We start from the raw sequence: 14,720 nt of genomic DNA, 5'->3' as shown, positions 1-14,720 counted from the left end.
AAGCTGTACTACGACCCCACTAGCCACAAAGTCACACTGAACAGATTATTTAAAACCATCTTAACAGTTATGATTTGAAGTAGGTTCTCCACCTTTGAACAATCCCATGAAGACAGTTAATAGTTTGTGGAATTTCAGGGCAATTAGTACAGATCTTTATGAAAGCAACCTCAAACAAGAAAATAGTAAGACGTCATGAAACTATTTAAATGCCTGTGCATACTTACTCTCACATTTGTTCCCAGCAGAAAGGGTTCCTGGTCTCCATGGTTTCTGGTGGTAGCCTGGACAGCACTTGTTACAGCTCTCTCCACACGTGTTGTGTTCACACTGGCATTGCAATTTCTGAGAATAAAAGATTCACTTTCTTGAAATATTTTTTAATGGATAGTTTAATCAATTTTGCCAAAAGTCTGCCCAGTATCAGCCTTACTCCAAAAAATGGCATGACTCACAAATATCCTACAATTAGCACTGGACTGCTAATGGTACGTCAGCTACTGGGGAATAGCCTTTCCAGAACAGGAGGGGCAAATCTCCTGTGCTGCAAGACCAACTATGTCTTGTACCCCTTGAATTGTTTAAATTCAATGCCAAAGAAGAAGAGTTTACTTCAAGAAAGTTGCACTACAAAATCCAGATACGCTTGCTCTGAAAAAAAAAATAGTAAAAAATTTGTACACATCATAAGATCTCTTTTAGCTTCCTCTTTCTCACTCTCCTCAGGGATTTTTTTTATTTGAATAGGAAAAGTTGTTTTCTTATTAATAATTATCAAATTATCAAATAATTATCAAATAATTATCATTATCAAATAATGAGATGAAGAATACCTTTGTGATTTCATCCAGAGGGCAGCTTCGAGCATGGCCGTAACAAATACACATGCCACCAACAGAGATGTCCTTTATTGAATAGTAGTACTACAAATAAACAAAGTTGAGAAAGGTATGAATAAAAGACATTTACGTGTATTTACGTCTTCCTGCCCTACTCTGCAAAATAAAATACCAGCATTCAAGTACTCTGTGACTTGAAAAATAAAAGAAATACTCAAAAATATTTGCCATTTGGGGAAACCTTCAATTTTTGCATTTTTTATTTTTCCCACATTTTTCCTTATTGGTATGAAACAGTGACTTTTAACTTTTAAGTAAGTATGTAAAATACCTCAGCTTCAGGAAAGACCACCAAATGTGACCTCAGTCAAAATGTACTCGCAAAAAAAAAAAAAAAATCCTTTTTTCACTTTACAAGAATCCATAAAACATAAGAAATTGCCATATTTTAGTGTCGGTCTGGGGACTAAGAGTACGCTTCCTTAAAGTGGGAACTCTCCCTCCCTTAAAACCACTTTGCACACTGACTTCCAGACCAGATCTTTCCTCTACTGTGTAGCCAGTCAAATATTCTATCCAAACTCTTAGTTTAAAAAGTGTGGATACAGCAGAATACTATCCATTAATATTGCCAGGTGGTGAGCAAAAACAACATAAATAAGGAAAGGATTTAATTTTCAAGGCAAAGAAGAGGCAGGAAATGACCATCTGGGTTCAGTTACAGCTGCAATATCAACATGGTTGGCCTGTTTGTATCCTGGGAAGTATGTACTACAGGGGAATGAAAAAGAAATTCTTTTTGAGGATACTTCTAAGGGAATAGTTCAAGGCTCCCAGACCTAGCAACACTAATGTCAGCTGGTTCAGGAAGAGGAGGTAGCCCTGGGTGGTCAGACATGCTGACTCCTGGACTGTTATTTCTTTGAAGGCTCTTGGAGTTGGAGGAAACTATCTTCTTTGATTTCATACTTTTTTTTTTAATGGTTTTAAATTTCTTATGTTCAGTAATTTGGGAGGATTTTTAATGTTATGGGCTTGAACTACAAAAACCATTCAGGGACTTGTCATGAACAGTAAGTCCTTAACTACAAAGAAGGAGGTTCAGGCTGAGAAAGGAGGACAAAAGCAGAATTTAATTTCTCACTGCATTGCCTGTATCATCTCCTTTGTCTTATTTTCTGACAGTGTACGGCTCACGGCAGCTGTGTGCAGCTTGAAGTTGAATGAGAGACCAGGGATAATCAAATGGTACAGACAGAAATAAATAAAAGGAACACAGAAATAAAGGTGCTGTTGAACACTCAGAATCTGAATTGGCCATTTTTCAAGACTACATACAGGAAACAAAACGTAATTGGTATCAACAACCGTAGCAAAGTCTTCAAAGCCAACAAAAACAGCATCCAGAAAGCTGGAAGTCATCATCTTTGTTGTAGCTTGTTGCACAGCAAAGTGAGACTCAAGGTGATACATCAGGATTTGGGAACCCTGGCCAATATGTGTCGTTTTTCATGCAAAACTGCACTAAGCAATGGTAGGTGGAGAAGTACTAAGCCCTGGATTGCACACTGTGTATGTTACAAAACCAGTGGCAATGCTCATCCTCCAAATTCTTGTTTGCCAGCTGTATGTTTGCGTGCTTCCATGTCGAACCTTTCTTTTTGGGGTGTATGTCTTGATATGCCTACACTATCAATAGATCTAAATATCAACCAGTCTGCCTTATGGGAACATCTCGCCTGCTCAGGCTGTGCATTTCCCTACTGCCAGCAAGGCACAGCTGGTGCAGCTGTCCAATACTCTGGTCTTGCAGTCTCCATGCTAGCAATTCCCATGTCAGACAGAAAATGCAAACCATCCAGATTTTATACTTTAAAATGCTGCAGTTGAATGGCCACCTCCATGATCAAGATAAGGGTGGGGTTGTCTTGAAAGTACCCACCAATCCCTGACCAAGTTCCTTTCTGCCTTCTGTACTCAGCCATCCAGACAACGCAAGGATTGCCTGTATCACAGAAGCCACAAACTGCAAGAATCCTGTTGCTGCACAAGGAAGAGTTGCCTGCAGATGTTATTCAGGAAAAAGAGCTACAAAGGAAAGGAAGGAGGAAACACTTTTCATGTTCCCCTGTCCTCATCAGAAAGCCTATCCTCATAGAAGAACTTAAACCCCTCTGAAGTATTAGCCTATGAGTCTTGGGCAAATTAAGGTGGTCAAAATGGCAAGATACAAAGCAGAAATCTTGCAGAACTGTTAGTGAAGGTAGACTTCCAATATTGAATTTATGTGAGAATCTGAAGAAATCAGCCTAAGTGCTTGGGGCCTCAGTTTCCCCAGTTTCAATATCAAATCTGGAAATTAGTTAATACTGTCAGAATTCTATACAAACATTAATTTATGGGCTCTAAAACAATTGATTATAACAGCCTTTAAAAAATGAAGAAAATTCTTATAAGACATGAAAACTCACAATAGCTATGTTTTCAAATAATTATGTTTATGAACCACAGCATTGGGTCCCAAAATCCATGATACACCACAAAAGGTACTGCAGTGGCATCAAGAGCAACCTCAAGTGGCATTTCCATCAGCCAAACCATATTTTGATGATAAAGCATTACAAACACTGTTCCTAGCATAAATCATTTACACAAACAAATAAAAATAAAAACAATCTCAAAACGCTTTTCCTCAAAGTTCTTTATGACAAGATACTGTTGTTAGTGGTGTCAAAGGGAAGGCAAAAATTATTTAACAACTTATCAAAGCCACTCTGTGAATGGCAAGAATTAAGTTCTTCCTCTTTCTCAAATAGGTCAGAATAGACTCTCCCATCAAGCTATAATCAAGCTATACTGAATACCATTTATGAACAATCAGCTTACCCTTCTGGTAACAATGGGGTCTAGCTCCTTAGGATCATTATGGCTGAGAGTCATGAGGTCAGCATTCAGAGTTCTAATACGCTGCAGTCTCAGGCGAATGTATCGTGCAGAAGTGAATTCCAACAGCTTCTCTGAAGGATCATCAGCGCTAGGCCTGCCATTGATCAGTGAAGTGTGAATCTAGAAAGAAAGGCTGGCTTAATCACAAACGGATCTGTGATTCATTTACCACAACAAACATCAGTCTGAGAATCAAAACCACAGCACTTAAGCTTGTTTCCCAACAACTCGGGATGGTCACATGTTAAACTACCTGGAGTTCCTTTTATTTCCCCACTGTCTACATGTAGGTAAAATTCCTGCTTCCTGACTCACACTGCTCTGAAACCACCATTATCAGCTCATCATAGCCCCAAATCTCCTGGGCTTTTGTGGAGATAGCGTAAGGAGAAAAACCAAGGTAAAGTACCAAGTGAATCCCTAGTTCCTGCAGTCTTCCTCTCCCCCATTGAGATGGAATACATAACTCTGGCCATAAGCCCGGTTTTGTCCTTACAGATTTCTTCTCCATAAATAGAAAGATCTTATTACAAAGCATAATCTGGTCTACACTCTCAATCTGGGGTCATTAATCCTACACCTAGCAGTGACAGGCCTGCATAATCAGCAAGGAGTACTCAGTGATAAGAGAACGAAGTGGGAAGCCACAACACAGATGACAACTGAAAGCAAGGCACTGCCATCACAAATCCATTCCTTTGACCTACACCTTCCTTGCACAATTCCAGTTGGCCTCACTAAAACGACTTTTGGAATCAAGCTGTACAGCTTTTTCTGGCAACAGCCCCTTCCTTCTTTCCAAAACTACTTAGGAACACACAAGGATATAGTCTCCTATGACCATACAGTTCCTGCTCCATTTTATGTAAGAAACAGAAAATAAGACCCTACCCTACAGGCAGCAAACAAATGTTCAACAGTTCACCTGGTGTCCGTAACAAACAAAGGGTCATGTTTTGGGTTTGTCACCTGCATTTCAGAGTGCATGACATATTCTCATTTATGAAGGGCAATTTTGTCTCATATACTACTCTTCAATGTATAGTTTCAACTTTGTCCAGTACTGTCAAATTGTTCCCCTGAAAATACTCCTACATGTTAAAGATTTTTTAATTATTATGTTAAAAAAATCTTAATTCTGTAGTGGAGATAGGGGCTCCCTAGAGAGTAAATGTGTTATTTAAAAAACAGACAAACAGAGGCTTGTAATAGAGGTCCCATTCCCAAAATTATAATTTTGACATTTATTGGTTAGCACCCTTCCTTCTTAATATTCTAACATACTGTGTTCAAAGATTTCCACTTTTCTAATAGCCCATCCATTTTCCAACTGCAGAGTAACAGTTATTAAAACCAAAACATTTTCCAGGTCTGATCCTGCAAATTAGCACCACCTTATATAACACTCAGCTCTCACAGAAATACAGAGAATTCTTCTAGTCCATTTCCTATGCTAAAGCAAGATTTACTAGAGTTTTGTTAAATGTTTGACCAATCTGTTTCCAAATACCAGTGTTGGTGCTTACTTTACAATTCTCCAAGGCAATGTATTCCAGGCCTTTCCAGCTTTATTGTTAGAAATGCTCCTAATCTCTAAACCATGTTTTCTGTTCTTGGATCCTGTCACAGACATGCAGAAGAGATTTTTCCTCCTCGTACCAATGTTTTATGCAGCTGAAGACTGAACATGCCCACCACATCTCAGACTGTTCTCTTGAGGCAAATTGGTTGTGACATATGCATTCAGAAGTCATGTTTTCTGCTGGGAATTACAAAGCAGACCTGTTGGTCAAATATTCAAGTATCACTGCCCTCCTTTTGCTGAAAAAATTTTAACACAAATGTACTCAACTATAGACAAACACAATTTCAGCATGGAGCACCACATCCTACTGTCATTCACGTTTCAGTACTGACGTAGAATTTGCTGGGCTCACTGCAACCCTTTGATTTCCTCAACAAAGAGAGGAGGACCCAGCCACGGCACTGGAATTTCTAACTGTTTGCTTTTTATCACCAGAGATTTAAAGACCCAGAAAAGCCTGTCACAACCAGTTGGCCTTACCTCCCATGTGTCACATGCCACTTCATTTAACAGTCTTTCCTGCCTAATATATACTCTCACTACTCATAAGTAGTGCCTTCAAGTAATGACATGAGTCACTTTTTTACTCTAAAGTTAAAAGCTTGAACAGTAGGAATTCTACTGTCTAGAAATTCTACTAGTAGAAATTCTGTAATACACTTAAATTTTTATAGAGACTGTAGAGGAATCTTTCCAAGCAGAAAAAGAGAGAAACAGTAGGGATATTGACTAAGATACTAAAGAAGAAATATCATGATTCTCCTTGCACACTGCTAAATTTGGCTAATACATTGCTTATATAAGCTTATACACCCTGATATTTCTGTATTATATTTTTTTAGCTTACTTGTCCTTCATAATTCAAGACCATTTTCAAACTGCGCCTTAAGCCATGCAATTCACCATGAGTCCTAAATTGATTATGTAAATTGCCAGAAGCAGATCTTCAAGCAGTATATAAATTAGGCAAACAAAAGAACTTGCAGTCGAGCACCTGTATCTCTTCAAACCTGTGGAAAATCTAGCAGCTAAACTGGCAAAATGTCTGATTTGGCAAAATATGTTATTAATGACATCCATATTTAGATATGTGGTCTTTTTACCCTAACAGTTATTTCACATCAAGACTCTCCAAGCAGATGGCAGAGAACTGAGATGTTAACATGCTGGATACAAGGCAGGCACATATAGAGATCAGCTTTCAGGATTCATACTGGGCCACTCTTAAGTTCAACAGATTGGTGATAACAAATTACAAAGCCCTAAATACATAAATGCACGTTGTGAGATATTCTGTGCAGGGAATACTCCTGTCTGACAGACAATCCAGTTACGAAAGAGCAGCCTGTCCTTTGTGAGTCACAGCTTTTATGCATGTGTGTTTATCTGCTGGAGGGCAGGAAGGCTCTCTAGAGGGATCTGGACTGGTTGGATTGCTGGGCTGAGGCCAGTTGGATGAGGTTCAACAAGGTCAAGTGCCAGGTCCTGCCCTTGGGTCACAACAACCTCAGGCAGTGCTACAGGCTGGGGTAGAGTGGCTGGAAAGCTGCCCAGCAGAAAAAGACCTGAGGGTGCTGGCTGACAGCAGCTGAACCTGAGCCAGCTGTGCCCAGGTGGCCAAGAAGGCCAATGGCACCCTGGTTTGTATGAGAAATTGTATGGCCAGCAGGGCCAGGGCAGTGATTGTCCCCCTGTACTCCGTGCTCGTGAGGCTGCACCTCACATCCTGTGTTCACTTCTGGGCCCCTCAGTTCAGAAGGACATTGAGGTGCTGTAGTGTCCAGAGAAAGGCAACGGAGCTGGTGAAGGGTCTGGAACACAAGACTTACGAGGAGCAGCTGAGGGAGCTGGGGTTGTTCAGCCTAGAGAAAAGGAGGCTCAGGGGTGACCTTATGACTCCCTGTAACTACCTGACAGAAGGCTGTAGCCAGATGGGGGTCAGCCTCTTCTCCCAGGCATAAAGGAACAGAACAAGAGGAAATAGCCTCAAATTGTGCCAAGGGAGTTTTAGTTTGGAAGCAAGGAAAATATTTTTCATGGAAAGGGTTGTCAAGCTTTGGAGTAGGCTCCCCAGGGAAGTGGTGGAGTCACCATCCCTGGAGGGACATGTAGATGTGTCACTTTAAAAACATAGTTTAAGGGTGAAGTTGGCAGTGCTGAGTTAATAATTGGACTCAATGACCTTAAAAGTCTTTTCCAACCTGAAAGATTCTGTGATTCTCCATAGTACACAGAAATTTAATTCTGCCATTTTTTGTATTATGCTTTTCTATCACTGCACTCAGAAAAAACCCCAATGTTTTGGATATTGTAGCCCAATTAATTATGTGTGCCATCAGGACCAATGAATGAGAAGAAAAATGTCACTAAATTGAATTTCTGGCATCTCTGGAGTGGGAGTTGTATGGCCTACTAAACGTACATGACAAGCAGCACTGTTCATATACAGTCAAACTAAGGGTTTTCTGGTTAATTGTGTGGAGAGATAGGTTTAGGTTTCTTCATTCCATCTGATCTGTTGGTTCTATGTTGATTATATGTTCATCATATGCTCACAACATTGCAATAAGCATTTTATTAAAGTAAATGGGACTTTACTGAATTCCACTGGTTCTTTTCTTGCTGATAATTTTAATTTTACATGAATGGCTACATACAGTCCAATCTTTTTAAAACCAAGAAATAAAAACATATTGATTTCTATGAAGCTAGGAGTTACTAGCATTCTCCATGGGATAACGCCACACTTATTATCACAATCATACACTATAGCATTCACGATGGAATAACTGCTGGTTTTAATGTATCATTTCATTATGTGGCTGCCTCTTTGTAATAAATTACACAAGTACCGTGAATAGTTTGCTAAAAGAAAGAACAATCAACAGCAAGGCTGCACAACTCATAGCTCTTTTAATTATGCTACATCCTTGAAACAATGCCAAGGCTTGTTTAGGAGTTCCAGCTGTGCCGAGCACTTCAACAGTGTTTGCAGCTTTATCTCACACAACCAGGTGTTCCTAACACAGGAGTTTTCTCCACTAAATGAAAAAACTGGCAGAACACAGAGCCTCTGTTATAGCTTTTCGGGATAAAGGAACTAGTAATTCACAGCTAATTGCTACCATCAAATTATATGGAAAGAGAGAACAAAGAGTTTAGTAATGGGAACACATAGAGCCAAAGATGTATTTCATCCCAACATTAAGCAGTTTGCTATACTAGTACGTGATGTAAAGATAATGTTATTAAAGAAGAATAACAGATGATCTGGTAGTGCTGAGGGTGATGAACTCTGTAACTGCAATTCAAATGTTTTCAAACTGCTATCAGTCCATGTTCTTAATCACAAACTGCAAGTACAAAAACAAAGATACCTCTCCATGTTCCAGGGGAACTAGTCTGGAATAATAGGAGGTGCAGATCACTTCATCATCTCTCTTGTAAGTTGGAGGCCCAATTCTTGGTGTAATATTGTAACGAGTTAAACATTCAGTATCACTAATTGCATAGTACTGCCATGGTCTGAACTCCGTGCCATCTATGGAGCGTTCCAAAATCCAGTTTCCAGGTCGTGGAGCATTAGCAGCTTTGATGATGACATATGCAACTTGAAAGACCTGAAAAAAATGCAAGAAGAAAATTTTAACACTTCACTGTACTGTAAAAGACCACCAGAAGCCAACTGGGGTAGTAAATTTAAATTTTAAAAGCAGTATACGATTTGCCTGGGAAGAGGGTAGAATTTGGTACAGTAACTCTGGATAAATTTTTTGCACAAACATTCGACAAGAGAGGTCCATCTAATTGTGTCCAGGGCATCACTCTGTGCTGATGTAATAGCTGAAATCTATATCTATACTGCACATTTCAGTATTAGTTGGGTATAACAATCTGTGGGAAATGTTTAGCTTTTCTGAACCACTGAGGGCTTCAAAATCTGGGGTTTGGTTGGGTTTCCTTGTTTGGTTTCTTGTGCTTGGTTGTTTGTTTTTGTGGGGTTTTTTACAGATGTAGCCCAAAAAACTCTCTGTTTTACAATTTAGCAGGGAATGTAATCTTCTCTAATAGCATTTCTGATAAACTTCTTACACCCTGTGTTAAAAATAATCTTTGCATTCCAAATTCATCCTGTGTTGAAGTTGTTTCAAGTAGTAGCAGACTATTACAGACACTGCCAAAAATACACAGAGATAAATAAGCTGAATGTGACAAAAATAAGCATGATAAAAAAGGTAATATTCTTAAGTAAGGTTAAGACGTATATGAGCTATGCAGGTATCTTGACTATTTTTCTGACAATCCAAAGTGAAATCCTCATCCATACAACAGGACTGTTGAGCACTTCTATGAGTAGGCAGGGCAGTAATTAAGTTCATATCATCTCTTAAATTACCTTGTCATGGCAGCCAGCCTACCTGCACTGGCCACCCAGCTCGCTACAGCATCAGACACGAACACTGAAGTGCACTTCCAGCAAAGCCACCGTGTCATCCCTTACCCAATACCTACTACATCACCTCACTCAAAAAGGCTGGATTTGCAAATCCATAACACTTCTATACAGGAGTTTAATGTTTCATATACACTGGAATAACAAGCCACATTTAGATGAAAGAAAAACTCTGTATGATTCAACCATCTCAGAGAAATGTATTCCCACCTGAGCAGACTGCCTGGTTGGCTGCTGTTATCATCATAATTCCTGTCTGCATGTGTAGTGTTAATACTATGTTGAGCTCCAATTGGCTGCACTCAATTCTTTCATCCGTTATGAATTTAAATTTTTAGGTTTGGGGTTTTTTTTCTTGCAATACAGATTAAAGCCAGAGCAAGAACAATACTTGCCACATGAAAGCAGGTTTTGATTTTGCCAAATGGGGAAATAAACTCACAAAGATAAATAGTAACTGCATTGTATATGCAGTTCAGGAAACTACTTTTGAAACAAAGCATTATTTAAGTGAGTAAAGCTTTGATTAGGAGATCTTGCACACGTGAGAAGGAAAAAAACATTGGTGGTACTTATCTTCAAATGATTTACTACATATATCATCTTTATAAAAGTAAAACAATTTTATCAGACAGAACTTAAACTACAGTATTCGCTTGGTTTCACTTTCTTTACAGGCACTCCAGTTTTATCCTTTTAGACATCAATCACAGAAAAACAGAACATGTCTAATTGTTTCAATAAGTATGAAAATATACAGAAAATTAGGATTTTACTGTGATGCTTCAGGAATGCAAGCAGATGCAAGCCAGCTCACTCTTTAGTCAGTCTTACGGTCTTAGAAATAAAATTTCTCTGGGGTCTGTGAATCCTCTTTTGTTCAGCGCAGTCTTAAAATTTGATCGAAGTGAATATCAAGAATTATAATCCAGCTTCCATGAAGAGAAGACCCCCTTTTAAATAAAGCCTACATCATGCCAACAATCTCCAGTGGAAAAAATAAAAGCCAAAATACATGGTTTTAACGGAACAAAGTACATCATTTGGGCAGACTTCAAGCCAAACAATTATATTCCCTACACACATTTCATTGTTCACTTAGTGGCATTGAGTTAAATACCCCTTTTGCACTCAGTTATGCACAAGCAGAATCTGGTGTATCATCATTTCAGTACCCAAAACCTGAAGACTCATATGTGACAGGAGTTGCTTGTATGGGTATTTTCTCCATCACATACGAGAACTTCACAAAACTATTAAAACTAGAGTTTTATTGACTGGACTTAGAAACAGCTATGCACTTCCAAGTTCCTTTGAAGTCAGTATGAAGTCAAATGCATAAAAGATGCAAGACTGGAACCCAAACTTTTTTCAAATACCATGGTAGAAAACCTCCCTCAAAAACTCTCATATGTCCTTTATTTATTTATTTTTCCTTTCTGCTTGCTGTCATCAACTAAACTGCTTCCCTACTTATTACACAGTTGGCTGAACAACAAATGATCTACTTTTGATTACATTGAGATTTTTCAAGACCCATTATAGTGTGCAGCTGATGTGGCTAGTTTTAAATCCAGTTCCAACTAGTAACAATGAGATATCTTTCATCACAAACCAACTGCTGCAGTAAAAGGTATTCACGAGAGTATGCAAATTAAACTTACTTTAAATATCAAGTTCCTTGGTGAGGGGGGAGTGAAGGGAAAAGCCAGTTAAATATTAACAATTTCACAGCAACTGTGCACAAATTCAATGCACAATTCAATAAATTCAATCTCTTCTCAATTTTTCCATTTACACACATAGTTCACAGGTATCCCATTTTACTTCACAGGTAAATTCCCAAGATAATAAATATCAACAGCTTCAGGAAAATTTGTCAGTCCCTGAAATAATGTAGGTTAAATAAATAAATTAAGGATTTTGTATAAATGCTCTCAGACTCAAGAAGTCACTAGACAACCTACTAGTAGGAGCTTTATTCTCAGGGATTATGTTTCCAAGCAAGGGAATGAAGCTGGAAGAAGGGACCAAGGTGTCCACAGGGTACACAGATGAATATCTTTCAAGGAATGTCTGTAGGTAGGGGTTTTGCAGACCTCATATCCCACAGCCTCTGCAACCCACAGTGGGCCAAGAAGTTCACGTCATGCAAACTGATTTTCCTTTGAGCACATTTTACAGAATTTGACTTTTACAAGTTCTTCAGGTTTGAATATCACCAAAGGCAGTTTCTTATCACTTTCCACCTTCATTCAGTGCCCACCAACCAGCCATGTGATAAACCTGAGCAAGAGCTAATGATTTGTACACTTTAATTTGACTGTATAACTTTCTCAGAACTAATTTCCTTATTGAACTACAAGGGTAAAAAGGGCAAGTCAAAGCAAGTTAGCAATTCCCAAGCAGACACAGATTAAAAGTGTCATTTTACAGGCATTTCAGTCCTGATTGTTAAGATCAGCTAAATAAACTTGTACTAAAAAAACCTCTTCTTGATAGCTGCAATGCCAATAAACCAAGAAATTTCTGCTTTAATTAGACTTTCTAAAAACCTTGTCTCTCTGAATGCAGATCCAGCAACACCAAGTGCATCGTTCTTGAATACTCTCAAAGAGTAGAAGACTACATGAAGGGATGTATCTCAGCTTATATTGTTCACAGAAATATTGTTTTAAGAGATAAAGACAGCTTCAGGCTCTTAGACACTGTGAAGCCTAGCAATTGTTTGCAACATTTTGCTCTGACGATTCTGTGATGTTAAAAGTGCAAAATACACTAAATCCAGCAGAACTTCTAGTCTCATTAATTATCTTTCTGTTAAGATTTTGATTCATTATGTGCAAACCTTAATTTGGAATAGAAGGAAAATTCATTTTACACAAGAATTTTTTTGTAAGCACGTACGGATGAACACCCTGAATCTTGCATCATCAGTTTTACAAAGCCACAAAGGACTTTTGAGGAAGCTTTCCACATACAATTCATTAACATTAGTCCTGTGAAGCCAACAGAACAGCATTTTTTTACATCAGCAAACCATGTATCTTTACAGAAACCTGTTCTTGCCAGTTCATTTCAAGACGAAAGCTCTGGAAAAATCATATTATAATATTTACATTCCTTTTCACTTTGTAATAGCAGAAACTGCAAATTACTCTTACATCAGCCTCTGAGTGGTAATCCAGTACTCATAGAATATCCATGAGCTATGACTTAATCAGAAGTGGAGTTGTTTTCTCAACTCAACTTAATACTATGGGTCTTCCAAGAAGAACTAGTCTTGCTTTGCAGTTCAAGAACTTTTTGATATACAAACATCTGCCTTTCTGCTACACCAAGGATACAAAGTACATTTAAATATCTTTAGAAGTCCGAAGCATGGTAATAAAACTGAGGTAAGTAGTCTTTGTTTAATGGTGTCACAGAGTAATATTTCACAGCTGGCTCAATCACACCACTTAAGTGTATCATAGCCAGGATTTATTAGAATTGTAATTTCACCCTGCAACTGCCCAGAGGAGTCAAACTCAAGCAAAAAATGCTGTTTTTATAGAAAACTGCTGCTGTGTATTTCTTTCTGTAGAACTACCAGTGTAGGAAGCACAAGGTCATAAATCAAATCTCAGTGTCTTTCACATCAATCCTACACCTCATTGCTAAACTACTCTTTCCCCAGTTCTGGATCATTGCCATAAATTTAATGGAAAGGGGGAGGAGGAGGCAGTGGTGTAGGGTGTGGGAAGGAAATACTATCATACATCTGGATCCTAGAAAGACCGAAAGGCACGCTAGAATAAATGTACCTAGTTGTCATGATGTATATGAGCTAGAAAATCATGACGTAAGCACTAACCTTACAAAATGCTATATTAGCTATAAATAGCACAGATTCTGCAAAGGAGAAAGGTAAAAACAGCAATTTCCATACTGATTTTAGTAGCCAGCCCTCTTTTCTTACTGAGACCTCATCAAACTACTCTTTAGTACAGCTGGTTTTAGACTAAATAGACTAAGTACAAGGTAGAATATTAGCCGAAAGAATACGCTCTATTCCCTTCAACTTGGAGCCAAGAGATGAATACAGTCATAAAGGTTCACCTAGGGAAACTGGAGTGGAGTCAGTGTTCACCAGCTAAGGGAATCTTCCCCATATTTGCCAGCCAAGGGTATGTTTCAGCATTTACCAACCCAACTGCTTTGATTATATCTCTAAACTCTACATTGGTAATAATCCCAAGGAATAATCAATTCCTCTTATTCCTAGAATTTCTGATAATTGCAAAAAAAACCATAAATAATGACCAGATGTTAATTTTTCACATCACAAAGAGGTGTGAATATATTCTCTACTCTGGCAAGGAAAGGACTTGTTTACTTTAATACGGTACTTGACAGATATAATGCACAAAGCTTGAAATGTAAAAAAAAAAGTACCAGGGCTGAAGTTATACTGAACACAGGCACTGACTTCCAGAAATATTTTTCTGAAAGTTCCAGAAGACTATTTTAACTCATTCTGAAACAAATATATGAAGTAAATAATTACTAAAATCACTAAGATCCTTCACATGTTTTTCTTTTGTGTTCTCTTTACTTGTGCTGACTTGCTTAAAGTAAGCACACCAAGTCAGCTCTAATAACTCACTGACTTCAAGCAATCTCTATTAACCAAATCCTTTCTCACAGAGCAGTAATTTACATTCAGTTTGCATAGCCCTAGATGCCTTCTCTCTCTCAAACTCTCTAGGGAAAACACAGAAGAAAGGCCCCTTAGGGGAAACTTTTCAAATCGAATTAGTGAAACTGAGCGTGGGTCAGGAGAGGAAAGATATGTATTTGTTGAAACATAAGAGCACTATGACTGGAGAATAAAAGATTCAGAGGGCAGATCAGC

General features: G+C 38.4%; 1 protein-coding gene across 2 annotated transcripts in view; it reads right to left on the bottom strand.

Moving 5' to 3' along the window:
• LAMA1 (laminin subunit alpha 1) overlaps positions 1–14,720 on the bottom strand; it is a 100,207-nt gene that overhangs the window by 62,269 nt on the left and 23,218 nt on the right. For both annotated transcript variants that reach the window (XM_048289305.1, XM_048289306.1), the window contains 4 exons: positions 8,748–8,990; positions 3,726–3,905; positions 834–923; positions 228–345 (listed from right to left, as the gene is read on the bottom strand). In XM_048289305.1, coding sequence (XP_048145262.1) covers positions 228–345; positions 834–923; positions 3,726–3,905; positions 8,748–8,990 — 631 coding nt within the window. The remainder of the gene's footprint in view (positions 1–227; positions 346–833; positions 924–3,725; positions 3,906–8,747; positions 8,991–14,720) is intronic.

The sequence above is a fragment of the Corvus hawaiiensis genome, chromosome 30 (genome assembly GCF_020740725.1).
Source record: "Corvus hawaiiensis isolate bCorHaw1 chromosome 30, bCorHaw1.pri.cur, whole genome shotgun sequence".
Taxonomy (NCBI): Eukaryota; Metazoa; Chordata; class Aves; order Passeriformes; family Corvidae; genus Corvus; species Corvus hawaiiensis.
Note: the sequence above shows the minus strand (reverse complement) of the source record. Positions and strands in the feature narration are given on the sequence as shown.